Below are 25,971 nucleotides of genomic sequence, written 5' to 3' on the forward strand. Positions count from 1 at the left end.
GATCTCTCCGGAAAGCCTGACACTGTTGGCGACGTTGCCGCGCTCCATCCAGCGACTTCAGACAAAGCGCAGTCGAAGCAGCCGCTGTTGTCGGTGCTTTCTTTGTAGCGCAATTTATACTTTCGACAGGAGCGGCCGGTGGCGGGTTGACGTTCACGGGGTGTGAGGATGGCGCAGTAGTCCCAGCGGAGAAGGGTGGCGTGGGCGCAGTGGCGGTACCGAGTGTTGATTTCGATGCACATGTTGACCGGGCGTGTTGTTGGCGCTATCCGGATTGAATTCCCGCACAATAGCAGAGCGATCTATTCTAGAATTCTCAAAAGCTGAGACTAGGCTGTGACAAATTACGTGATTGATACCGAGGAGAAGGGGTTATTATGACAGAGAAAAGTAGGAGATGACGCATCTTTAGATCGGCTCAATGAGAAGGTAGCACGCCAAAGGCTTGATTGATGCTTTCTCCACTTTAGCGTGATTGCGAGGTGGAATTGTGAAGAGAAGCGTGCTGCGCATGATTATCGTGAATGCGCTTCCATGCTCCTTCGACCTCATTTGCACGAACTGTCGTGGTTCGTTCGCATGTATAATGAACTTCACAATCATGCGTCCGTGACTTCGCGTCTCAGCGTGAAGGTTATATCTTCCCTCAAACATAATTGTTGAGCGACCAAATCGCAAGTAGTTTACTCATGTTATATAGTATCCACCCGCCTTACTCGCCACAACATGTTTGACAATGACGCTTTCGATACCGCGGAGAAGAACTGACTCTCTGTCTACTCTTTCTGGTAACTCTTGAAGATGTCGAAGACTGCGGTCATACCACCGAGCCAATGCGCTTTCGAGCCGTGAGTCCTGCTTCCACGGAGGGAGATGGCTCCACGATATTTCTTCTTCGAGCAACTTCAGAACCTACCCGTTGAAGACTGCGGTCGTAGGACCGAGCCAATGCGCTTTTGAGCCGTGAGTTCTGCTGCCACGGAGAGAGATGGCTCCACGGTGTATCTTCTTGGAGTAATTTCAAAACACATCCGATGAAGACTGCGGTCGTAGGACCGAGCCAATACAATTTTACACCGCGGGGAGAAGTAGCAAGGCCTGCGAAGATACGTAACAATATATCTGTTTTGAGTAATCGAACAAGACATCTATCGAAGACTGCGGACACAAGGCCGGACCAATACTTTGCTTTTGTTGCGACTCCATCACTACGCATCGCGGAAGTAAGCACCGTACTTGCCTGATCAGAAACCTGAAACGGTGATAAGATGACACCGCCCCATTGTTTTCCGAACATGGCAGGCAACAGCGTCGTTTGTGGCGGACGGCAAAACCGACAAACGAGAGGCGACCTTCACTATCACTGCCTGAAACAGAAGATCGCATCGAGATCTCGAGTCGACCAGGAAGTGCGAAGCGAAGGTGCGGGTACACCATCCTGGTGCCCGCCTAATGCAGAGGCCACACGGCTCCGCGGAGCCTCTATTTAAGTATCCAAAGCGCTTCTGGACTGTCTTGGATTCCAAATCGTGCAGGTCACACAGCGTATCGGAACTGTCCGTCGAGCCTCAGAGTAATTGAAAGTTGAGTTGCAAAGAATAGTTCGGCCAGGGTTACGTTAGGACTGTACTGCAGATCAATGCAGCCAGTAGTGGAGCACCGTCGGCAGAACTTACCGAGCCTTGAAGTGACAGATTTCCAGATCGCGATGCGACAGAGTCTTGGAAGTAATCATCATGGTCGCTCTTGCATCACATCTGCGTTGGGGCTTCCCATTTGAAGACTTCCTATCCACGTGCTCGTGCGAAGTCCAGACAGCTGAGACATCGTGTCTAAGCAGTAATGCTATCTAACTGCATTCCCGTGATTTAGGATTCGCTTCAAACTTACATAGTCGCGTCCATCTTCGCGCTGCTTCCGAAAGTGGAAGCTTCGATGCGTCGTGTTGGAGGCAGGTGGCGCAGACGGCGAAAGGGGGCGAAGTAGTGGCTGCTAGTGCTGCGCAACTCCGTTTCCTTGTAAGCAAGTGGTAATGCGCAATCCTCGGGTGCGTGCACAGTACAGTATCTGTCTTAAAGATAGACAACAGGGAGGCGGTGGAGGAGGTTACCACCGAGCTAATCAGAACGTATGAAGAGAAGTGGATCAATGTAAACCAATGTCCAAGGTGTGACTAGCTCGATGTCTTCGGTCTTAGTAACAGCAACCACAGTATTATCTAAACTACAAGTTTAATGTTATGTGCTCTAGGCGGAGATGCTGCTGCCTTAGGGATAGTTGAGTATAAAATTTCGCCTTTTTAGCGATACTTCCTTATCTATCTACCCTAAGCCACATACATCAAGCCACGGGTCAATGTAAGTCTGACATAAGCATTTGCAGCTCTTGCATGTTTCTGGTAATTTGCATGCATGGGTTCGTTAACGGAAATAGTCTGCGCGGGTCTTGTGTATGTATGCATATGGCAACCGCGGAACAACAAGACCGTCATGGCCGACCTGTCGTTCGATTCTCGTATGATCTATCACAGCTCACAGGGATTAGCGCTCATCGTGGTCCCGTTGCTGCAATATGAAGAGGACACTTCGTATATGAATTCATACTTGTATGTTATTACACGCTAGTGGTAAGCTGCGGGAGGGGCCGGACCACATTGAGCCTGGAGCGATGTAAAGGTTGCGTACGTGCTATCCGTGCTATCCACAAAACCTAAAGACGTCTTCGTTACATGCCGCTTCTCCTCACTCCGACTCTTTCAACACACATCTCGTTGTTCAATACCGATAATCATATCCCCCCTCTCGTTCGAGCGTCCCCAAGCCCCTCGGCCCCTCAGCGTTCATGACACTCTCTGGATGGCCCATGATGATAGCTTGTCTAGCCCCAAACGACCCACCATCGTTGTCATCGTCCACTGGCACGGTCATGTCGCCCTCCCTTTCTCCTCCGCCTTCTCCCTCCCACTTCAAGAACTTCTCAAACGCGGCGGTGCCACGTATGCTACCGGTCTTGTCGTATCGCTGAATCATGTTGCGCATGTGGCCTATCTCGCGTGCGCAATCTTTGCAGACCACCATGTCCCTACTAACATGCGTGCGCTTAATAGGGTTTGCACATTTCACAGCTGCGAGCTGATGGTCTGGCAAGGTGCTGTAATCCAGCGCCATGGTATAGTTGTAGGACCCCGAGCTTGAGTCTGAAGTTCGGGGCGTTGTCGTGCCTGACGGGCCCGAAACGGCGCGACGCGAATTCGTCGACGCATTAGTAGAAGACCGCGAAAGCTGTCCGCTCAGCGAAAAGAAGCGTCGCGTGGATGAGCTGCGCTTTGGTGGTGATGCATAGTTTGCTGTGGGCGAGGAGATTGGTGGGGAGTTGGGCCCTCGGAGCGCGTTCAGATTCTGAATCGCCGTGTCGCACAGCGTCCATGGAAGCGTATGCGATTCGCCAATGTGGCCGCAACTACATACAAAGTCGTCAGAGAGGCTACTTTCCAGATTGACTGCTCTCCCACAAAGGTACCGCGAACCACAAGAACTTACCCATTATGCTGGGAATAGTTGTGGTAGCACATGGAAAACTTCGCGATTGCAAAGAGGTATGACGTAGTGACCCAGTTTCGAGCTTAAGTGGTGCCGTGGATTGAGGTATGCAGGGATCCGTAGGGTCGTTCAACAGGACGCAGCCAGACCCTGAGTTATAAACCGCGAAACTTTTTTTTGATGAGTGAATGGACTTGCACATGACAGTCGTATTATGCGTAGATAAATCTCCAACTGTCAGCTATGACTTATCGCATGCTGTCAATCCGCTCTCGTATCCTGCCATGGTGCCTTGTTTACTGAGTGGAGCGGTGAAGTGATTTGCACAAGGGTCAAGTTGGTCACGTGTCGTCGACGTGGCAGTCTGTGGCAAGACGTGATGCTCTGGGTCTCAGATTATAGGCGCTGACCATCCCTGGATGCGCAATTCTCTGGCATTGATACGCCAGGAGAAAGGCCCAGCTGTGTACCGCTCGGTCACTGTAAGTGGCTCTTCACCTACAGTGCGAATAGCAAGGTAACTCGAGCGATGAATGTTACAGCGCTTCATCTGGCATTGCTTTTCTTTTCGCTCAACATAGGAGTTCATACTAGACTTGGGGTGACCATCCGACAGCCCTTGCGCTTCGTATTCAATGTGGCAGGCCAGACTGCGATGATGTCATATTCTCGGAGATCTGCTCATGGTTCGCATCGCTGCGTGATGTAGGCGTCGAGAAATCTTGAATTGTTATCGCAGGATTCGGCCCTACGTGAAACAGTGGCATGAGATCTCACAGGGTGTCGTGAAAGAGTGGTGCAGCAGAGTCAATGTGCGAGCGATGATACCGGCCTAGCGCAAGCGCGAAGCGCTGGCCGCTCTTGCTAATGGATGGACGTGTCTATTCGCGTCTCCTGCGACCAACACATTCAACACCACAATACACCCCACCATCAAGCCACCTATCATCATGGACATCATCGTAACGCAGAGTGTAGGAGCGTGTGGTTGGGTACGCTCGAAAGTCTTTACTTGATCGTACTGACGCGTCGTCGCGGGGTAATCCCAAGGTTGCGGACGCACCTCCTGAGTCCCTCCGGAATTTCACCAGTCCAACCCGCAATCCCGCTCCGGCCTCTCATGTACTACTCTCAAGAATCGGAGGAAGGCATGCTGTCCCAGAACAAGTCATGAGGTGTTGCGCGACACAGCAACATGTGCGCTTCACAAGAACACGTTCTCGACCTCGACACCACCTGGGCATCTCGAAAGAGCCAAACTTTATGATTTCCCAATGTCGTGATCGTTCCGTATCAGGCATGCGGAGCCACGGTACCTCGGATAGGCTGTGCTTCGGCTCCTCAAGTATCACGAGCCAGGAACGAGGCCATAACATTGCTGCAAGTATAGCAATGTATGCGTAACGTAGCCGGCTAACCCGCTTGCTGTTTGTTCTACGCTTTCGACCAGTCTCTTTCGGTATCCTCACTTCGCGTCAACTGTTGTTGTGCTTCCAGCTTACACTAACGCCCCGTGGGCTTTAGTGACAATGTGTTGTATAGTATAGTATCAAACCGAATGGCTACTGCAATACACTGACGGTCATTAGTTCTCCGCACTGCGCAATCGGCGAGCACGCGAACCACAGGCAGTCGGCAACGAAACCTCGCAAGCCACCGCGGGCTTATCGACTCCCAAGAAGCCGCCCTTTCGTCTCATCAAGTTGAATCCAGTCGCCAGCATCGAGCCTGTGCAACCAATAGACACTGCCATCCCTCTTCCGCCGAAATACCGATCGCGTGGTTTGAATACACCCAGGGTCCAGGATGTGACCGATCCTGCGATTCGGGCCTTGCTCTTTGGTCCTCTCGCTCAGATCGACCATCATCAGCATTATGGCACAGGATACGATGACAGGCCAGACTTGATCCAACACGATTCTGCGTCCTCTGCGCATCACGAGTCCACGCGCTTCGGAAACAACGATTCAGTAGGCAGCGTACAACCGAGCTCTACAAGTTCCACAAAGGATGACAATGAGAGTGGAAAAACAGAGAGTGTCTCGCCTAGAAGTCACAGCTCTTCTGAGTGTGCGGGCACTGACGGCAGCGGCTTCAATGGGGGAGCTAGTGCTGGCTATAGTGACGCAAGCGGCAGTGGTGGAGCTGGGCATAACTCAGATGCAGTGTACGATCAGGTGCTCTAAATCCACTCACGCGCGAACCTCGTGTCACCTTATCTTGTTGCCCTGTTATTGCCCTGTTGAAATCTTGTTGAGGTGCGGGGCACTGCTTCCGGTCTCTAACCAATTGTATGGGAGGCTGTTGTGTAGCCTGAGGTTCACCGGTCTCATCAGGCATCCATCAACGAGTAGCCATATATCCGGCGACACTCTCGTCAGACTCTGCTCACGATAGATGTTTCACCGGTTTTGCGACTTGAATCACTACTTCAGCATTGTCATCTGTTTTGACAGTATTCAGCACTGTGATCTTGCGATTGCTCGACTGTGATCTCCTCTGTCCACGCTCACTCAGCCTTGCCGGAGCATCCAAACGTTCAGTTAATTGCACACTCGTTTACTGGGAAGATGTGCAGTTTCCCTCCTATGCCACCGCAACACGATGTCAGTAGCCAACGATCGCGACGTCCACCACGTGGGGCAAGGCCTGTGCCGAACCAAGAGATGGTTAGATACCACTGTTGTACCTTCAGGACCTAATGACTCACTGATGTAATTAGATGATGTATCATAACGGGTGGAACTCGCACTCGGGCCCGCCACCACCTGGAATGGGTCAGCATCCGTTGCTTCCAGGTGAACAGCTACTCGCCGAAGACGACCTATCGGAGGCCATCGATACGGGCACGCGCTGCGACTACAGAGATATATACCGCGTCCCGACCGATGAGGATCCCAACAGATACCATTGGGTGGATGCAAAACCGCCGATATACGGTGCTACAGGCGACAAACTTCGGACAAAGAAAGCACGGGAAGCTTTCGCTGTAAACGTCTACCATCGCTTTGACGAGGTGAGAGATGAGTGGAAAATACATGAATTACGCATCAACAGTACGCTCCTTCATGCTGCGCTGGAGAAGATACTCGAAGGTTATCCAGGCTTGACACAGCATGAGATGAAGTCGTTCGCACCACCGTTTCTTCCATTCATTCATCGATGGGAAGCGATGCTCAGCTTCAAGGATGGCGTCGATCCAGAATCTGAGACCAAGCACCACCTCGATTTACTCCAGGATGTTCTCGAACCCCTACTCAAGGAGTCTTTCGACAAGATCCGCGACATAAAGGCGACCGGGCATGTTGCGTTCCAGGACCTAAACTTGGTTCTTATTCCCGCCATGATGGTTCTGGACCATAAGACGGACTCGATCGGGGTTGTTCGATATTGTAACATTACGTGCATGCCTCCCCCAGCGCAAAAGATGTTCTGGTCGATAGGCGTCGATGTGGTCGACTGGGATGGAAGGCGATGTGGTCTTCTTGCGCAACCAAAACACGTGTTCCAGTATCAGGGCTTACGGGCCTTGACTGCGTTGGATGTATCACCTCTCGATGATCATCCTGATCAAACGAGTATCCGTGAACGACTCATCAAACGAGGCCGTCGGTTCGAAGAGCTACGCGGCCAATTCTTCAAAGCCTTTACCGACCAGCGCGAAGAGCGCGTAGACGAGCGCATGGTTATTGACGCGCGAGCATATCACAAATTCCAGACCGGGTTCGTGCCTCTAGAATACGCGAAACTGTCTGAGATAGGCCAGCTAACGTGGGCTCAATCCATGAACCGTTACTCCCCCAGTGTCCCTAGCACCCCGGGATCAGCAATCGAACTGGATCTCTCGCCAATGACCGATGACGAATGCCTTCTAGCTGTACACTACGTCAAGTGCTTCGATATCGAGAAGAAGAAGTGGGAGATACTAGACGTGACTAAGATTCACGAGATACCTTGGGCTGAGCATGCTTTCGACAGCTTAGTCCTCGATCAGGACGAGAAGGATTTGGTCTTGGCTCTCGTAGACCGCGATCAGTTCAAGCAAGGAAAGCCCTTCGATGACTTTGTAGTCGGTAAAGGCCAAGGCATGATCATGCTGCTTTGCGGCCCTCCGTAAGTAGCCCAGTACGCACTGCCTGCGAGAGATATACTGACCTTGGACACTAACTATCAGAGGCGTGGGTAAAACACTCACTGCTGAGACCGTCTCTGAGCACTTGCGTCGCCCCCTATATAAGCTCGGGGCTGGTGACCTAGGAACGAGCGCGCGCACCGTCGAGGATAATCTGGAGAGTGCGCTGAATTTGTGTGGTCACTTCGGTGCTGTCCTGCTTCTCGACGAGGCTGATGTGTTCATGGAGGCGCGCACTCTGAACAATCTCCAACGCAACGAGCTTGTTTCGGTCTTCCTTCGCCTACTCGAATACTACAAAGGCATCATGATTCTGACTACGAATCGGATGCGCAGTATCGACACGGCTTTCGAATCTCGTATCGATATCACACTGAGCTACAGCTCGCTCGGAGAAAGTGATCGTCTTCAAGTCTGGCGCAACTTCCTGACTACTATCGATGCGCAGGATGTGGATGTCGGAGAAGCTGAACTGGAGAAACTGGCAAAGCTCAACTTCAATGGGCGTCAGATCAAGAGCGCGATCAAGACTGCAAAGATCTTGGCGGCGAGGAAAAAGGAACGCTTGAGTGCAGAGCATCTCATGGTCGTGCTGAACTTGAGGCAGAAAGCACTCGGTATGATGGATGGTGGGGCAGACGATGACGAAGCCAGAAGGAGGGCAGAACGGGACGACACTAGGAGTATGTGGTCGACAGCCACCGACACCGACACTTCTCTTCCTATCTAGTTTGCAGTCGGCCAATTTTGTTGAGGGTGATCTCGCCATTCTAAGTACACTGTTGCGTGAGCAGTCTCATTGATCTCGCGAGGTAGGAGGTATCGACCGTTCATTGATTTCGTGAACATGCCGGCTGTCTCGTGCTTTTGGCCTTCAGTGTTGTTCTTCACTTCTGCAAATAGGTCTTGTAGGGTACTCAATCAACACTGAGATCACGTTGGTTCATAATGCGTCATAGCGAACACGACAGTGAGTAAACACACTTGCCATGCAAGGCTTTCTTTCGGCTAGATGATTATCTATCAATCTGAATTCGTTTTGAACTAGGGCCACTCAAGGTGGCTCGCGACGCAACTCCGAGTTCGCATATGACGATTGCGTAGTGGACATGGATGCCATCAAACATTAGTCTAGTCCTTGGGCGACAGCGATGACATAGCCACCTGAGTAGTGCACAGCGTGTGTAGGGGCGCTACTCTCGAAAGGCCTTCCGTAACTTGACATCCATCTCCAAACCTTAACGCGAAACAAAGCTTACATCGCTCGGTTTCCCATATCGCATCGGCAGTCTCATACAGGCTGAGACTTCGTATTTCAAGATTGGCGTGGTTGTATCGCGCATTTGCATCGGATGTTTTCAAGTCGACAACGCGCAAGCTGTAAGCGAGCCCACCTGGGCAAGTCTTCAAGACCCGCCCGGGCCGAGGTCCACTACCTAGGTACCGTAGAAAACACGTGACATACACTCAACTGTGCCGCAACACGACAGCAAGATGCCGCAGATATTGGGCAGGGCCGATAAATGCCCTCATACAAGGCACGACATAATCGCCCTCAAGCCACTGAACACAGCCCGCTTCCAGCGAAGCACCGAACCGATGCAGCGAACCAATGGATTACCGGCTTCATCATGCCGATCCTTCAAGCCACACCGTGCACACAACCAGCGGCCCCGGGAAAACGCCAACACGGCTCACTCCCCGGATAAGGTCGGAGGATCTACTGGCGTCAGACTCCGCCTCCGCTAATCTGCTTTTACCTGAAAACTATCGCGTACACAGGATAAAAGCCGCCGAACCATTATAAATCGGAAACTCGCCAACGCGCCATGCGCTATATGTTGACGAATATCATGGACTGGTCTCGGCTGGGCCCTTGGTGTTGTTCAACACATCGGCAGATGCAGGCGGCCCGACCGCCGGTGTTATTACGGTTACCTCGACTTTCTTTGGGTACATATACGCAAGTACTCTTCTGTGAGGACGACAGACACAATTGCTGTTGTACGCTGTGATCATGCCTTCTCTTTTGAGTCTCGGAGCGACTGTCGCGCTTTCTGCGACTGGTCTTTTCGCACATCCACTATCCAATGCGCAGCTCGTTTCGAGAGCAGAGGACCTTCTTCCAGAATATGACTATGTCATCGTAGGCGCCGGCGCGTCGGGTCTTACCGTTGCCAATCGACTTTCCGAGGATAAGGGTAGGCTTACGCAATATCCAGGTTTACGGAAATCACTAACGTCGTCCTGTTATAGATGTGACCGTACTCGTTATTGAGGCAGGCGATCTGTAAGTCGCATGAACACCACATCCACCACGATGCTGATTTGTCTCCAGTGACCAGAACGAGGACTACGTCACCATCCCAGGGCTTGCAGGCGGTGCTGTAGGAACGAAGTATGACTGGAACACATCGTATGCTGCGGACCCAGCACTAGACGGCCGAGTTGTCTCCATTCCACAAGGCAGGGTCGTGGGCGGGTCAACAAAACTGAATCGCATGGTGTTCGACCGAGGCGCACGATCTGATTATGATGAATGGGAGACCTTGGGGAACGAAGGTTGGAACTTCGAGACCTTCTTGAAGTACTTCAAAAAGGTCTGTCCTTGTCGCCAGTTCCTCGACGTTTTCTAACCAGTTGACAGAACGAGAAATTCACACCACCAACTTCTGAGATCCAAGCCGAATACGACATCCAGGTCAATCCGGAATACCATGGCGACGAAGGATACATGGAAGTAACCTACTCTCCGTTCTTCTGGCCAACGACTAGTGAGTTTGACGCACCATTTTCATGCGGCAAGATACTGATGACTAGTTCAGAAAACCTCGTACAAGCTACCAAGGAGCTGGGAATCTCCATCAATGACCAGGCGACTGGGAATGCCTTCGGCGGTTATTTCTGCCCACACAACATGGTCCCGATGAACTGGACACGCTCCTCCGCAGAAGAAGCATACTATGCATCCGCCGAACCGCGCCCCAATTATCATCTTTTCACTGGCCGTCTTGTGACGCGCGTCCTAACGGAAAGCTGCAATGAGACGAATACGGTCAAGGCTACTGGTGTTGAGTTCTCGACTTCTGTAGATGCCGAGAGTCAACAAACCAAGGCCAAGCGAGAAGTCATCCTCGCTGCTGGATCGTTGCACACACCACAATTGTTGCAGGTTTCTGGAATTGGCGGAGCGTCCCTGCTCGAATCCATCAACGTGACCACCGTCGTTGATCTTCCCGCCGTCGGATACAATCTGCACGACCATCTTTCCGTTGCCGTAGTGAACGTCCGTAAGTAGGCAATTGTATTCTTAGCTGAGGAGATACTGACATTGGCACAGTCAACACTACCGTTTTGACCAACACCCTGGCATCAAACACCACTTTCGCCGCTCAAGCTCGTGAGCAGTACGATAACGAGAAGTCTGGCCCACTAACCTCCCCGACCGGTGACTTCCTTCTCTTCCTGCCACTTCAAACCTATTCCAACGCCACGCAATCTATCTTGGCTCAAGCAGTCGCAGGTGGATCATCTGCCTCTCTCCCGGCTGATACCCCCGCTGAAGTCGCACGAGGCTATGAGGCACAGTTTGCTTCTCTCAACAAGAAGCTCCAAGCCAATGATTCCGCGATGATGGAGATCATCTGGGCCGACGGCGTCGTGGTGCTCGGACTTCAGCATCCATACTCGCGTGGAAGCGTAAAGGCGAACTCATCCAGCATGTTCGATCGCCCAGTCGCAGATGTAGGTTTCCTCCGTAACGAAGTCGACACAGCACTCCTGCGCGAAGGTGTACACTGGGCTCGCAAATTCGTTGCCACGCCATCTATTGCATCGCTCAATCCGTTCGAGGCTGTTCCAGGCAACAATGTCACCGCCTCTGCGGACATCGATGCTTTCATTCGCAGCACCGCATCGACGCTGTACCACCCCGCGGGCAGCTGCAAGATGGGTGCTAGAGAGGATGGCGGTGTTGTAGATCAAGAGCTGAAGGTCTACGGTGTGAACGGCCTGCGAGTCGTAGATGCCAGTGTCATGCCCATTCTTCCGGCTTCTCACATCATGACCACCGTGTATGCGACGGCGGAGAAGGCAGCAGATATCATCAAAGAATCTGCGAAGGGAAAATATTAAGGCAGGAAAGAAAGATGCGATGAAGAGATAGGGTCAAAGCAATGTCAATTTTGACAATATCCGAATACCATCTTTTGTTGAGAGTGAGCTATTTTGGTGAGGATGACGATGCACTGAACATGAGCTCACACAATGTCTTCTCAAAGGCCTGAGAGAACGTCCCCCATGTGGGGTCCACGCGCGCATTGCACCAAAATTGATAACCTGCATAAGCTTTTACGCGACAGTCTGAGCTGAATGCCTTTTTTGAGGTGGATGGATCCCGCCTGGGCAATCATCCCCCGTCAGTAGCTGAGGCTAGGTCCAAAAGGAGTAAGCCACTAACCTCTTCGGTGGGACGGGCAGATTATCTTCCCGAGGAGACCACCAGTCTCTCCGCACTCAGCGTCAGGCCTCCATCTCGAAGCCACGAACTCTCCGCATTACACCTTCACAGTGAGGATGAGAGCGCATCAGCCCATACTCCGCCTCGATAGGCGTCGCAAGTTTTGTTGTACTGCAAGGCTCGATGGGCATAAGAGTGCGCGCAACAGCAGTCATCATAGCCCATCATTCCAGCTTCCATCAACATTGCGCTTTGAACACCATCGATTGCATCCCAGATAGGACGATACACAAAACCGCTGACCAGATTTCAACTCAAAACAAAAGATGTCTACACCCATTCGCAAAGTCCTGATCTCAGAGTTCGGCGGCCCTGAGAACGTGTCGGTTGTCACAGCCCCCATCCCCGCGCCTTCCCCCAACGAAGTCCAGATCAAAGTGCTCTACGCCAGCATGGGCGGCGCAGATATATCCATGCGACAAGGTGCCTACCCGTTGCAAAAGAAAGCACCATTGACGCCGGGCTATGCGCTTATCGGCCGCGTGCACCAAAATGGATCGGCTTGCACGAAACACCGGGTTGGAGACCTCGTCGCTTGCCTCACAAAATACGATGCAGAAGCCGAGCTCTGCAACCAACCCGAGAAACATCTCGTTAGCGTGCCAGAAGGAATCGATCTGCAGCAGGCAGTTGCCTTGGTCTTGGACTGGAACACGGCCTACGGGCTAGCCTACCGCGCCGCTAAGATCTCCGCTGGACAGCGCGTCTTCATTCACGGTATCAGCGGCAGCGTCGGGTTTGCCATCCTCACACTTTGCAAGATGCAAGGTGCGGAAGTCTACGGGACAGCATCGGCCGTCAATCACGCAGATATCCGTGAAGCGGGTGCCATGCCCTTCGTCTACTCCGACAAGAACTGGATGCAGGCCATGAAGGACGTGGGCGGCGCAGACATCGTATACGATGCTCTTGGCTTCGAGTCTTGGGACGACAGCTGGAACATCCTGGCGAAGGGAGGTCTTCTTGTGGGTTATGGTGGTAACTTCGACCTGCTCACCGGTGGAAAACCTCGTAGTCAGCCACCTCAGGTTATAAAGCTACTCGCAAGAGGCATGGTGCCCTTTTGCCCCTACAGGACGAGCTTTTACTACATTGATCGCGATCAAAAGACGTTCAAGCCGGAGTTAGTGGCCCTTTTCAGAATGTTGGAGAGCGGTACAATTCGGGTGCCCATCAGGAAGATGTGGGCGTTGGAAGAGGTCCCGGAAGCGCATCGTGTTTGGGGTAAAGGGCCGGGTATTGGGGCTGTGATCGTGAAGGTCACTGAGGATGACAAAGTAGGTCGTCAGTCTTGACTGAGCTGATGAGGAACGTCATTAGTCTGATTCTAGATACCCAACCGCTGTACTTCTCGATATATGCGCGTTCATCATTAATGCCTTAGTCCTTTCCATGAATCTTATATCTGCTTGTCCCATCCCTTACTCACTCGTGGCTTTCCACACCTGTCCGAAAACCTTTTACACTGTTGTGGGAAGTATTAGTCCGCGTTCAAACTATGCGTTGATAGCTCGTTCTACAAGCTTAGAGAATATGCATCCTGCAACTTACAACACCAACAAAAGATTTGGGTACCCAGGCGACCCGACGATGTCTCTGCCAATGTCAAATCTAATGTGATTTTGTGTTTGTGGGCAACCTCCAACACTACGCTGTGAGTAGCCGTGGGCTCTTTCTCGATCAGCTTCGCGAAAACTGGCTTGAGCGCCTGTAGAGTGCGCTGTAGAGCCAGTCCTAGGGCGTTGCTCTCCTTTGCAGTGTAGAGCGCGCTATTGTCAGTCCATAGACGAATGTTGAGATGAAATCCAGTTGCGAGGCGCTGCTGCGCACTGAATAGCGGAGCAAATTGAGTGGGAAGCAGCTTGACATTGATGAAGTGCTTGTCATGGGAAAGCAGACAGCCGTCGACTGTGAGACCGCGGAGAACATAGTTGGCAGGTTTGACGTGATATCCGAGTTTGAAGAAATCTCGCTGAAGAAGAGTTGCGATCCGCAGCGGGTGCTTGACTTCAAAACCGGTATACTTGCCATAGAACGCCTTGACTATCTCGGTCGTGAAAGAGCTATCCAAGACCCGCGGGTTGAGGAACCGAGGGGTTGGTTTGTACATGAACGTGTTGTGATTGAGCGGATAAGCCCATGCGGTAGGACTCGCGCAGCTAGCCATGCCGTGCATCATATCTTCAGTGAGAAGCTCGTCATAGATGACCAAGCGCAGCTCTGGAGGAAGGCGGGAATAAATGCTCTTGAAGAAGTCATCGAGACTGTATCATGTTAGTGAGTTGAGATTAAATCCAAAGGACTGCTCACTCAGCGTCCGCGATACCGTCGCTCATAATCGCGCTGTGTGATGCAGACACGAGTTGATCTTCTGCCATATTTGACTGTGCCTGGTGGTGGAAAAAGCCTGGTATCGGGTGTTCAACTCAGTGTAATGTTTACAGTTTGTACTAGTGTGGCGGGGTTTAGGACCGGCCAGAGTGAATACTTCAAGCTCGCATCGAATGGCTGACAATGTGAAAGCAATAAACTGGCCAGAGAAAGTAATGTCTTCATATGTCTTCATGTATTCCACACCTTACTCCCACTGTTTACGTCCCCGCAATCTTGCGTGGAACATGCTCGTCGTAATACAATGTTTCTCCGCTCTTCCCGCCCTCGAACAATCCCAACGCCAATTTAGCGACAGCCTCTCCACAGAGCTCAGGGGGTTCCACCATCTCATCACCCATCTCATCCCAAATCCTGAACCTCTCGATCTCGTGGTCCGCCATAACGCCCCGATACTTCCCTTCGACTAACCCATCGATCATCTTGGTTCGTGTTAACTTCGGATATACACCCTGTACGCTAAGCAGTGGCTCTTCGTGTGCAAGACAAGAGATAAACCGAGTTAACGCGGCTTTGGTAGTGCTATAAGGCATCCATCCATGGTAGGATACTGTGTCATCGCAGGCCGAAGAGAGGATTATGACTTTGCCGCGACCAGCGTTATGAGGATGCGCTATCCGTGAAGCACGGAGCTTTGGGAGCGTAAGTTGAATCTGAGAATCATTAGCGTATGAAGGGCGTTACATTAGGTCATGTAGCATTAGGAATGAGCAGTGTAGTATGTCAACGTGATACATACCATACTCATCGCGCCAAACACATTAATGTCAAAACTTCTCTTCACCGCTTGGATGTCGACCGTTTCCAATTTTTGGATTGGCGTAATAACACCTGCACAGTACACCAAAGTATCGAGACCTCCAAAGTGGTCGAAACACGTCTGGACCGCTAGCTCGCGATCTTCTTCCACTGTGACATCGCCCTCGACTATTCTGAGACGTTCTCTCTGCTGCTTCGTGAACTCAAGCTTGATGGTCGAATCTATAAGCCCAAACGCAATTACTTTCGCGTTCAGTGGTAGGTAAGGTGATGAAAGTATGGAAAGCGTGGTGGCGTATCCGATTCCGGACGTTCCGCCAACGACGAGGATGACTTGGGGTTTCGAACTCATGGTGTTTGGAAAACACTTGGGTAAAAGTGCACGTATGACGAAGTATGAATTAGGATCAGATGATGTTGAAGGATTGAAGCTTGTGCATTTTGAGACGGCGCGAGTGGAGACATGCCCCGCGCTAAATCCGAAATTGGCAAACCTCGGAGGAAGCTTGAGGGAGGTGCGTTAAACGGCCGCGGCCCCTTTCTTGAATCTACGGCAGCTACATATCACTATAGTCGCGCCTTCGCGCCTTCGCCATCTTCTATCATGCCTTCTTCGGCAGCCTTGATCTGCAACGCCAGTACCCTACTGTAGAATCGCGACAGTGCCAAATTACCACCCATAAACCACAGACCAGGATGACCGCTCTTCTGCCACATCGTCCTGAACTCGCCCTCGTCGTTGAAACCCCATACATCGCTGACGCGGTCCGCGACTTCATCGCCGAAGATCTTTCGTGCCTGCGTTCGCATGTTCTGGTACCCAGTCGCAAATACGATCTCATCAGCTTCCAGCTTATCACCATCCGCGAACTCGATACCGTTTGGCAAGATTCGCGCAATCTCCTGGCCTTGCTTAACCTTGATCTTGCCATCGATGATAAGCTGAGACGCGCCGACATCGATATAGTAGCCGCCGCCGCGCTGGAAGTACTTGATAAGAAGACCTGAATCCATCGGACCACTGTCAAGACCGAAGCCAGCCGCGCGAAGACCGTCGTGCATTTTCTTGTCGTGGTCGGCTTGGATCTTGGTGACTTTGATCTGCTGTGCTTTCAGAAGCTCACTTGGCAGACTCCAGAAAGTCAGGTCGGCGTCGTCGACAGGCGGTGCGTCTTGATCGTACAAACCCTTGTTGCCGATGTCGGTGATAGCCTCGGAAGAGACAACGCATGTTGTACTGCGCTGTACAATGGTGATGTCGTATCCCTTCTCAAAGAAGTCTTGCGCGATATCATGGCCTGAATTGCAGCATCCTACTACCACAGCCTTCTTGCCCTTCGACTCGGGATTCGCGCCTGGGTGCTCGGAGCTGTGGCACAGGCGGTCGCCTTTGAAGTCTTGCATACCCTTGATCTGGGGAAAGTTCTTCTCGCCGGAGTGGCCTGTAGCCTGGACAATGTGCTTCGGATGTAATGTGCGTGTCTGAGTGCTCCCATCGGGTTTCCGGCGTTCGACAGTCACGGTCCACTGCTTCTTACTCTCATCCCACGATGTTGATTTGAGGCTTGTCGAAGTCCATACGTTGAGCTCCAGCAGGTTCACGTACGCCTCGAAGAACTCCGCCAGCTTGTCCTTAGGAGTGAAGACTGGCCAATGTGCTGGGAAGGGCACGTAAGGCATGTGGTCGTACCATACTGGGTCGTGGAGTACCAGTTGCCGATATCGCTTGCGCCAGTTGTCACCAACCCTCTCATTTTGGTCGACGATCAACGCGGAGACGTTGAGCATCCGTAGACGCGCAGCGACTGTAAGCCCGCCTTGCCCGGCTCCAAGGATCAACACTGTCGGGTCGATCTCCTCTTTCTCTGCATCACGCGTCTCCTTCCACGTCTTCCTATTCGGGTCTCCTCCGTGCTTCACACCCTTTGTCCTTCGGTGACCCAATGGCTCTTCATGACCTTTAAGTTCCTTCAGTAAGGTGTACAGCGTGAACACCTTCCATTGTCCATTGTCTTCGGCTAGGTTCATGACACCCTCGCCACGCCCGAGGCTCGTCTCGAAAGTTACAAAGAAGTTGATACCAGTGATATCGCCTAGAACATCGATCGCTCCAAACTTTGGCGCGCGGTAGTCTGAGCTCTTGTCCACTTCAATCTTTTCCATTTGCACTTTGCTGGAATCCAGGTACTTCTTGATGTCTGCACTACCCTTCGACGTCCTGAGATCCCAACTCAACGCTAGGTGATCTCTCCAGTAACTGTTGTCTTTGGAGAAGAGGTCGGCGATAGCCGCATGATCTTTTTTCGCGAGTGCATCGTTGAACCGTGTAATCACCTCATTGGCGACCTTGTGTGCATCGACGGACTCGTTTTTCGACGACGTTGGCCATACACCGACTGGTATGTTGACACTGCCAGCCTCAGGACGCTCGCTGGAGCGGATCGAAGTGTCTCCGACTCCCATGTTTGTGGCTTGCTGGATGACGTAGGTAAGGAATTGAGTGAGCAGACAGTATCGTGCAACAAAGATGAGGAATAGCTGACAACTACAGCACAACCACGATCTTTTGGACACGGTTAAAAGGGTCACGACATATCATCAGCTGAGTGAACGGATTACCATCTTGGTGTGATCCGTATACGCGTGTAGCATGCCAAGCCACCGTGGTGTACCTGGTCGGCAAACCTTCCTCGCTGGGAAGTGCGGGGAAGATCGTGGCGTTGCTCCGGGGAACCAACGTGAGTATCCCCCTTCTACCCGCAACTTTCCTCGCAGTGAACTCCGATGTGCGGATAGTCTCCGCTTGAGAAACATTTCTGCTCGAGCATCGTCCAGTCCAGGCCGCGACACGTGGTGCTGTCACGTGTATCGTGAGTTTACCTACACGTCTATCCAAGTCCACAACATCCGCATCTGCTTTCGCTCAACTCATGAGACTGAACTGGCACAATACATGCCTACAGCCACTTCCACAACCCCGATGGCCCAGTGCGACAGGGACACCAGTCGCGCATGTCAGCGCCACGTCACAATGAGTCGTACCTTTGTACGGCACCACAGCCGTGTACTCTTACGTGGCTCGCTCTTTCTTCGGACCAACGGTTGATCTGTTATGTTCAACTCTAAAAAGTCTATAATTATCGTTCCATCGCACATCTAAAGTGCGGAAACAATGTCTATGTTACCAAACCCACGCTAAATAAACACAGAAGAGATGGACATTTCAACAGCGCTCGCAGGTTCAACTCGGCCGCCTCGGCCATCCCCAAGTCTTTTGCTGCACAAGCGCTGCCTCATCATCGCTATCCTCTATCAGTCGCTTGGGCACCGACCCACTCCTCATACTCTCATTCCCCTCTGTTATACTCTCTAGACTCTTTTGCCTGCCTAGTCCCCTCTCCTCGATGACAACACCATGGGACTGTCTCCTTCCATGTCCTGCTGTGATCTCCACTTCCGAACCTCTCCGCTCGTAAAACGGGTTCGGCTCGGTATGCACGATGACCTCCCTCGTCTCCTTGATTTGGTTCCCTGTTGGGGCGAAGCTAATGACACGCTGCCCGTCTTGCTCGGCATTTGCCTTTGTATCAACGGTGTAGGAAGCAAAGCTGGCGAGCTCGTGAATCGAACCCCGTGCTTTGTGCGGGTTTGTGCCGGTGGTGCGGTGGCCGGTGGTGGATTGGTTGGACGAGGACTTGAACTCGTGGGCAATGGATGCCATGCCTGTCTTGCGCGATGTCGAGATTGCGATGCGTTTGATGAGGTTGGCCATTGTCATTTCGATGTTCAGTTTTACTAGGTAGGCGAGGGGATGGAATTGGATGTATCTGGAAGAAGGTGGGTTAGTTAAGGTCAGGGGTTGGCTTCTGTTGACGAGTAACACTCACACAAAGGAATTCGGTATCGACATAGCGGCGATGATCATGACGTCCATGAGAAGTGATACCATCACAATTTGCTGGTTGAAACGAACGAGCTTATTGTACTTTGTGAGGCCGTTGTTGATCAAGTTCTCCTTCACAGTCTTTAGGAAATACCAGTTCAACGCCGCGTCGGCGAGGAGGTAGAGACCCTTTTCAATCCGATCCCAGTACTCGTTGATGAGGTGGTACCTGTTAGATCGTTAGTCTAATGCTTGATACGATTGGGTCTCGCAAATGTCGTTCCACCACGAACCAGCCAGGCGAACCCAGCCAATCGTTCAGCCCATTGCGACAACCATCGGTGTACGCCAGTAGGAAAGTGACTTACTTCTTGTTAATCTGTAACCGTGCTGGTATCCAGACATTGAAGACACTGATGTTGATAACAGTGACGAAAACCGCAGTGCTAATCATGATCCATCTCGACCGCCGCCGATCAGGCACAATAACACGAATACGGTTTATGATGATCTGCAAAAGCAGCTGGACCTGAATGCACCACCAGAACAAGATGGTGAAGTAAAAAGCAAAGCCTGTGGTGGTTAGCATGATTTAGAAGAGCTCTATACCGTCGCTACCACCTACTTGGTTTTATGTACTTGAGCAAGTGTAAAAAGCTCTCAAGGCCCATTGTGAACGAGACAATAAGTTCCAGCCATATCATCCAGACGTAGACGCTCCGGAGAGGCGACCGCGACCCTTTTGTTTGTTTGACAATGAGCCATAGGGCCAGTATGACATTGAGTAATGTCAGTCCCCACACGACGGAGGCTATGATGATGTCTGCTTTCGTGATGGGCTCATTCTTGTAACTATCTGAGATGAATGGGCCCCATGGTTGGAACGAAGGATCATCATGATATTCGTTACTCATGCTGAGCCAGCGTGGAAAAGATGTGTGGAACGATGGTGGCCTGATAACGAACGTCGCAAAGTTAGCGAACGTGGTGTTGTATACTATGTGCGACCGGTCGAGAGTGAGCCGTTATGACACAAGCGAAGACCCTTCACATCTTCAGTCCAGACCGACTGATCCATAACGGCAGCTAGGGGGGGTTTTCAGGAGATGAAGCGAAGACTTGACAGACCCTCGAGTCAAAATAGAGTTCGACAGAAAGTGGCGTATTAGCCCTGTGTTCGAGAAGGACAGATCCCATTCGTTGGGCGTCAAGCTATGGTGGATATTCGGAAGGCAAACGAGCGATCCTTTCGTGAATCGTGCCACTAATCCTGTAACAGCAGTGCTGCTGGATCGTAATGGTCCGACCTGCATACGGAACGGGATCTATCCTGCTGGAACGCTAATGCTCGCTTGACAGGGAAGGGCATCCCTTTTGCGGGGTGATGCACGAGTATTGCGCATCCCCCAGGCAATGCATACAAGCATTTGAACAATTGGGGAACCTCGGGGAGCAGTACCTTCACTGTGGTATATTGTTTATAGACTGTTAGTCCTCATCTCGCAACGTGAAGTATGGCGGTGAAGAGTGCAAGATCTAGAGAGCTACTCTGACACGCGCGGCCGCGAACTTGGTGCTGTTTCCAAGCTGTCTAGGTCTGATGCCTGTCAAGTTTCCTAGTGGCGTCGAAGGGATTTGCCGCGCTCTCGACGATGTTGAGGTGCTAGCAGCTGTTGGCTTACCGGTAGGTATGGCGACTCTTCCGCGTGATGTGATTTGCTCTATGGTGACGCTCTTGATGTACCCAGGCAAACTTGCAATAGACCGCATCGCATGAGAACCATTGCTAGGGGTAGGTGGTGTTTAGCCCTTATACTGCCAGCTGCTACGGCCAGCGCACTTTCTGCTTCACTAGGTGATGCGATTGAAGCCTCGAGTACCGCCTTCCTATATAGTTGTGGGCCTACGTTGCATCGCTGAAGCTGCACCTGTCATGATCAATGCAGACCCAACGATCCGGATTTCATCGTCTCCTCATCTTCCATAAGTTCGGTTTAACACACGGCGGTTCGCCAAACTAGTGTCGCTGCGGACGCGCCGCCTGCCATGGCCTTGCGTGCCGTGCACGCGTGTCTCGTGCCTTGTCCTGGGCTACCTGGGTATTAATTCAGGCCCATTCGACCTCGACGCGGTCAGCTTGGGCAAAGACGCCTGGGCGCCTCCTAGCAGGGTCGCCGACTTTGGATGAACGTCGGAGGATTGGCAGGCTCCGGTCGCAAGGAACATGGCTGCGGATGAAACGTGCACCGAGTGGGCTAGACGAGATTGCCACTTGAGCAAGGCCGGGGAAGTGCCTCCGAGCGAAAATTCAGATGCGCACCGTCACGAGCAACACGACGTGCGGAGTCGATATCCTGTTTCTAACGAGACGGGAACAGGATCGTACATGTCAAAGGCCTTGTCGCTGATCGTCGAAGAGGTCGGGGGGATTTGCGACATGCGTTAGGTGCGCGGGCCCCCCCCCTGGTGTCTAGTATTATTTCGGAGGTATTAGGCATTAAGATGTACTAATTAATTTGTCTAGTCTCTACAGCATAATCTACTAAATTCTCTTTTATATATTCTAACTATAAATCTTTCTATCTATTCTACTACTTTTCTAGCTTATAAGTTAAGTAGTTAGTAATTTTAGTAGCTTAGATTATTATTAATATTTAGTAACTATAGTTATTAACTAATAATAATAGTTATAGCCTTAGTGTTAAGAGCTTTAATAGTATATTAGAAAAGCGTCTTAAGCGCTATTATTTCTTCTTCTATAAATAAGGTAACGTTACTTAAGAAATATAAGATAGTGTCTCTTATAGTATACACAGGTACTAGCTTAATAATAATTACTTTAATACCTAATTAGTATAAGCTATACTAAGCTCTTAACTAGAAGATTATACCTAATATAGGTTAGTAATATAGGCTAAGATTATTCTTAACTATAACTATATTACTAAACTTATTATAGCTAGAATAAGCTAAAGAGGTAAGAGGTATTTAATTTATAGTAAATGTAATAATAATAGTAGAGATTTTATAGTAATAGAAAAGAGTTAAGCGTAGCTTACGTAAAATTTCTACTTTTAGAAATAGGTAACTATAGTATTATAGGATTTATACTTATAGTTCTGCTGCCTTCGCTCCTATAGAACACACACTGAAATTACTACTCGAAACCCCAACAGACACCTAGTGCGCGGGCCCGGGCGATCATTGCGACCCAGCGTTTCGAGATCAACAGCCCCGACCGGTTTGCACCCATTGTGACAACTCAAACAATTACTGATCAATGTCGCATCGTCATAGGCTACGGATTTTGGAACAATTCGAATCGTGGCGAGACCAACTTGCAATTTGACAGAGCAGCAAACGCTCCGATGATTGTTCCTCCTCTAGACGGAACGCGCCCCGCCACGACTCTATCTAGACAATAGCCCTATGCCCATCGCTGGCTCGACACTATTTTACGCCACTAACTCTGTTCTAACAGCCACACAATTCAGTCAGCCAGATGCAGGTGCCTAACTTCATTGTTAGTGACGTAGGAGTGCACGCCTTGTCGTATTCCTGTGTTGACCAAACCAAGGAGTAACCATGAGCGCAAGCCACCATAGTCTAGCCTGCATGGCACGCCAACGAGGGTTCGACTGCATCGCCGAGTTCACGATCAACATATTTAGCGACGCCCAGAAGCTAAGCTGCATGTTCTTCACTGCCCGAACAGCTGCCCAAGTAGGCACCTATGAACTATTCTTCTCACCGCGCAGCCCAACATCTACATCACGATCCTGAGCCCACACCGCCCTGTTCATTCCAAATCATCTCAAGATGGCGTACTGTACATCCAGTCTCCGGTACTCAAGATATTCCGCGCCTTGGGAACAGCAAAATGGCATAGCGTCCACTCCGTCGCCATCAAGGTGTGCGCTTTCCGCTCTCCCTCGTGTCTCCGCCCCGCGAAACGCTACGTTCTATTCTCCTTTTGTTCTGGCGAGACTTTGATGCATAGGCGAGATGCTTGGTATGCTTGTTCGAACTGCGGATGTGTTGTTTTCGTAAGTGTCAGAGTGGAGGACTGGTTCAGACGGAATATGCGTTTGAGGACAGTGCTAGGTTTGCGGAGAGGAAGAGGTGGAGATTGGATAGCGATTTCTGCTTCTAACCAGATATAAGAGAAGGGTACGGGATATGCTGATTCAAACGATGTGACACTTTCGATGTCGAGCTGAACGCAGAATGAAGGGCCTTGACCATCAAAGCCGACACTTGAGGTACCAAGAGCGCTTATCGGTATCGATTGATCGTGCTACTGTGCAGTCTAAGTATTTATATCGCAAGGCAAGAGAACATGGTGTGTTTACAATGTTTTATTACATTGGCTTTTCTACTTCTACAGCATCATCGCATCATCATGGTATCATCAACAACATCGTCCATCCACCCAAATCTATACTAATACAACATTTAGATAGTGTGCTTTCCAGCACCACATGTCTGGCCATGGTGAGCATGTCCACCATCGTCGAATCTCGACATAAGTCTGCTCCTCTCGGCGCCACGCTTGCGGAGCGTCATGTTGGCCCTTGGAATACCTTCGAAGCTTAGGGCGTACTTGGCAACCGAGTTGGCAATGCTCTGGGTGTTGAGTAGGTAAGCGTCGAGGGCCAGGTTGTCGATGTCATCGCAAGCCTGGTGGTAGCAGGCGTCGAGCGGAGCACCAGCCTCACCACCGAAAAGTTGTGCCTCCTCCTCAGTCTTCAGCACCTCAGCACCGGTAAACAGACCACCTGAAGGAATACCGTTCTCGAGGAAAGCAGCGTAATCAGAGCGGAGAGTGAAGAGAGAAGGTACGTGGGCAAGACCACGCTCCTCGTAGAACTCCTCAAAATCCTTCTCAATAGTGTCAGATCCAGCGGCGCCGGAGAAGTTGAACGCACTGCCGTCACCGTCGTAGATACCGAGGACGTAGTTGGGCGATGCGATCATATCGAAGTTGAGGTAGGCGCGGATCTTGTTGGCCTCGGTTGCGTTACCACCGAAGGTACCGTTGATGGTCTTCATGTAGTAGAAGGAGCCCAGCTTGCCGAACTCCTCTGCACCCCAGAATCCGAGACGGACGGCGTTCTTGATCTTGTACTTGGTAAGGGCAAGACCGGTCATAAGCGTACCAATGGTACCAGACCCGTCGTCGTTGATGCCGGGGCCGGCAAAGACGGAGTCGGTGTGACCACCGAGCATGAGCACGTTGTCGTGGTCACCTTCCTTGGTCTCGGCGATGACGTTGTAGTTGGTGCGGTTCTCGCGGATGGCATCAATGAAGAGGGTTCCCTCAACTGTGCCGTTGCCGAGCTTGGCTACAATACCCTCACCAGCCTCCTTGGTAATGCCAACAACGGGAGCGTAGTCGCCATCACCACCGAGGGTACCAGAAAGAGGGGTGTTGGGCTCGGTGTTGTAGATTATAGCACCGACCGCACCGGCGGTTTGGGCGTTGGCGGCCTTGTCAGCGAATGGACATGTGCCTCGAGAGATAAGGGCAATCTGGCCAGAAACTCCGGCTGGGAAGTCGTCAACAGCGCATCCGAGGTTGTTAACCTTGACAACATTGGCGGTAACATCTCCAGAGGGACCAAAGGTCATGTAAGCGGCCTCAATCTCTTCGCCAGCAACAGTGAGCTTGGTGGTCGCTGCGGTGAAGAGCTCGACGAAGGGCTGCTTGTACACATCGTAGTATCCAGTCGCCTTGAGCGTTTGGTACAGCCATTCAGTGGTAGCGTTGTGACCAGTGCTACCGAAAGCACGGTTGCCACCAGCCTCGTCAGCAAAAGTCTGAAGCTGCTGGGAGCCTGCGAGAAGGTCCTCGAGCTTGATATCCTTGATCAGATCCTTGCGAGAGACAAGCTTCTTGGGTGGCCCATGAGGGTGTGGCTTTCCAGGCAACTGGGGCTTCTGAGGCTTCTCGGGCTTTGCGGAAGGCTTTGGCTTCGCATCATACTGTGCGAGGACAGGCGCAGCAAGCGCAACGAAGGGAACGAACCTCATCTTGGTGAATAGTAGTGGCAGATGAGCAGGAGAAGAGGAGGTTGCCTTGGGATATGTCACAGGTACAGACTGGCTCTATATACTAAACCTCGTATCCATATGGCTGGTCCAGAAAGTCTTCATGGGCCACCATGTGCTTGTAGACCTAACCAATACAGGCAGCTGCTGTATCCATCGGTGCTTCATAGTCGCTCAGGAACCGCAATTTAGCAGGTAAGGGCATGCTGTGGGTCCGTGGAAACGGGTAGCCGGGTGTAGAGCTGGGGGGCGAAGGCGACGCGATTGATGAAAGTCTGCTTGGCTGCGCAATGCTGTGTTGCATGAGGAAGGTAGAATAACCGCGTCGCTCGGCGGAGCCCTCTAGTTCCAAGCCGGACGCAACTTGATTGGGAAGGAACGGACTCTGCAGATGGAGCCAAGCCCTTGGCGCGCCAACGCCACAATCAGAAAGAAGGAAACGAGAAGAGGTGATATCACGGATCTGCGACTGGATCCTGCGCGGAGGCGTGTAGCTTGGCGGTTAGTTGAGGTTCGGAGGTAAACGAACAAAGCCCAAAGAGCGGGCAACGGTGACACCGCGACCGCTAGAGGGTGTGAGGCAGTGTTGATACAGGGCTCTCAGCGTCTGGACATGATTTTTGATAAGTTTAATCCGGGATCAAGAGGGGGAATGTGTTGTGCCGAAACTTTTTATTGGGCCAATCGTCGTGCATGC

At 51.4% G+C, this 25,971-nt stretch overlaps 7 protein-coding genes across 7 annotated transcripts; 3 read left to right on the forward strand and 4 right to left on the reverse strand.

The window, feature by feature from the left end:
• Positions 1 to 6,312: 6,312 nt before the first annotated feature.
• Positions 6,313 to 8,401, forward strand: J4E84_008692 (uncharacterized protein; the record flags this gene model as incomplete). Its single annotated transcript, XM_049391262.1, has 2 exons — positions 6,313 to 7,652; positions 7,714 to 8,401. The coding sequence occupies 2 exons, from the start codon at positions 6,313 to 6,315 to the stop codon at positions 8,399 to 8,401; spliced, it is 2,028 nt and encodes a 675-aa protein (XP_049240964.1).
• Positions 8,402 to 9,688: 1,287 nt separating this feature from the next.
• J4E84_008693 (uncharacterized protein) lies at positions 9,689 to 11,805 on the forward strand (the record flags this gene model as incomplete). Its single annotated transcript, XM_049391263.1, has 6 exons — positions 9,689 to 9,872; positions 9,928 to 9,961; positions 10,010 to 10,271; positions 10,319 to 10,445; positions 10,497 to 10,961; positions 11,012 to 11,805. The coding sequence occupies 6 exons, from the start codon at positions 9,689 to 9,691 to the stop codon at positions 11,803 to 11,805; spliced, it is 1,866 nt and encodes a 621-aa protein (XP_049240965.1).
• A 651-nt stretch (positions 11,806 to 12,456) lies between these two features.
• Positions 12,457 to 13,485, forward strand: J4E84_008694 (uncharacterized protein; the record flags this gene model as incomplete). Its single annotated transcript, XM_049391264.1, has 1 exon — positions 12,457 to 13,485. The coding sequence occupies one exon, from the start codon at positions 12,457 to 12,459 to the stop codon at positions 13,483 to 13,485; it is 1,029 nt and encodes a 342-aa protein (XP_049240966.1).
• A 185-nt stretch (positions 13,486 to 13,670) lies between these two features.
• On the reverse strand, positions 13,671 to 15,692 carry J4E84_008695 (uncharacterized protein; the record flags this gene model as incomplete). Its single annotated transcript, XM_049391265.1, has 4 exons — positions 13,671 to 13,706; positions 13,830 to 14,454; positions 14,786 to 15,234; positions 15,321 to 15,692. The coding sequence occupies 4 exons, from the start codon at positions 15,690 to 15,692 to the stop codon at positions 13,671 to 13,673; spliced, it is 1,482 nt and encodes a 493-aa protein (XP_049240967.1).
• A 215-nt stretch (positions 15,693 to 15,907) lies between these two features.
• J4E84_008696 (uncharacterized protein) lies at positions 15,908 to 17,803 on the reverse strand (the record flags this gene model as incomplete). The annotated part of the gene is made up of 1 exon (XM_049391266.1): positions 15,908 to 17,803. The coding sequence occupies one exon, from the start codon at positions 17,801 to 17,803 to the stop codon at positions 15,908 to 15,910; it is 1,896 nt and encodes a 631-aa protein (XP_049240968.1).
• Positions 17,804 to 18,581: 778 nt separating this feature from the next.
• J4E84_008697 (uncharacterized protein) lies at positions 18,582 to 20,137 on the reverse strand (the record flags this gene model as incomplete). The annotated part of the gene is made up of 4 exons (XM_049391267.1): positions 18,582 to 19,167; positions 19,228 to 19,452; positions 19,592 to 19,796; positions 19,849 to 20,137. The coding sequence occupies 4 exons, from the start codon at positions 20,135 to 20,137 to the stop codon at positions 18,582 to 18,584; spliced, it is 1,305 nt and encodes a 434-aa protein (XP_049240969.1).
• Positions 20,138 to 23,678: 3,541 nt separating this feature from the next.
• J4E84_008698 (uncharacterized protein) lies at positions 23,679 to 25,256 on the reverse strand (the record flags this gene model as incomplete). The annotated part of the gene is made up of 1 exon (XM_049391268.1): positions 23,679 to 25,256. One exon carries the CDS (start codon positions 25,254 to 25,256, stop codon positions 23,679 to 23,681), a length of 1,578 nt encoding a protein of 525 aa, XP_049240970.1.
• Between the last annotated feature and the right edge of the window lie 715 nt (positions 25,257 to 25,971).

Source organism: Alternaria hordeiaustralica (assembly GCF_023758085.1).
Source record: "Alternaria hordeiaustralica strain BMP 2776 chromosome Unknown scaffold_23, whole genome shotgun sequence".
In the NCBI taxonomy this organism is placed as follows: Eukaryota; Fungi; Ascomycota; class Dothideomycetes; order Pleosporales; family Pleosporaceae; genus Alternaria; species Alternaria hordeiaustralica.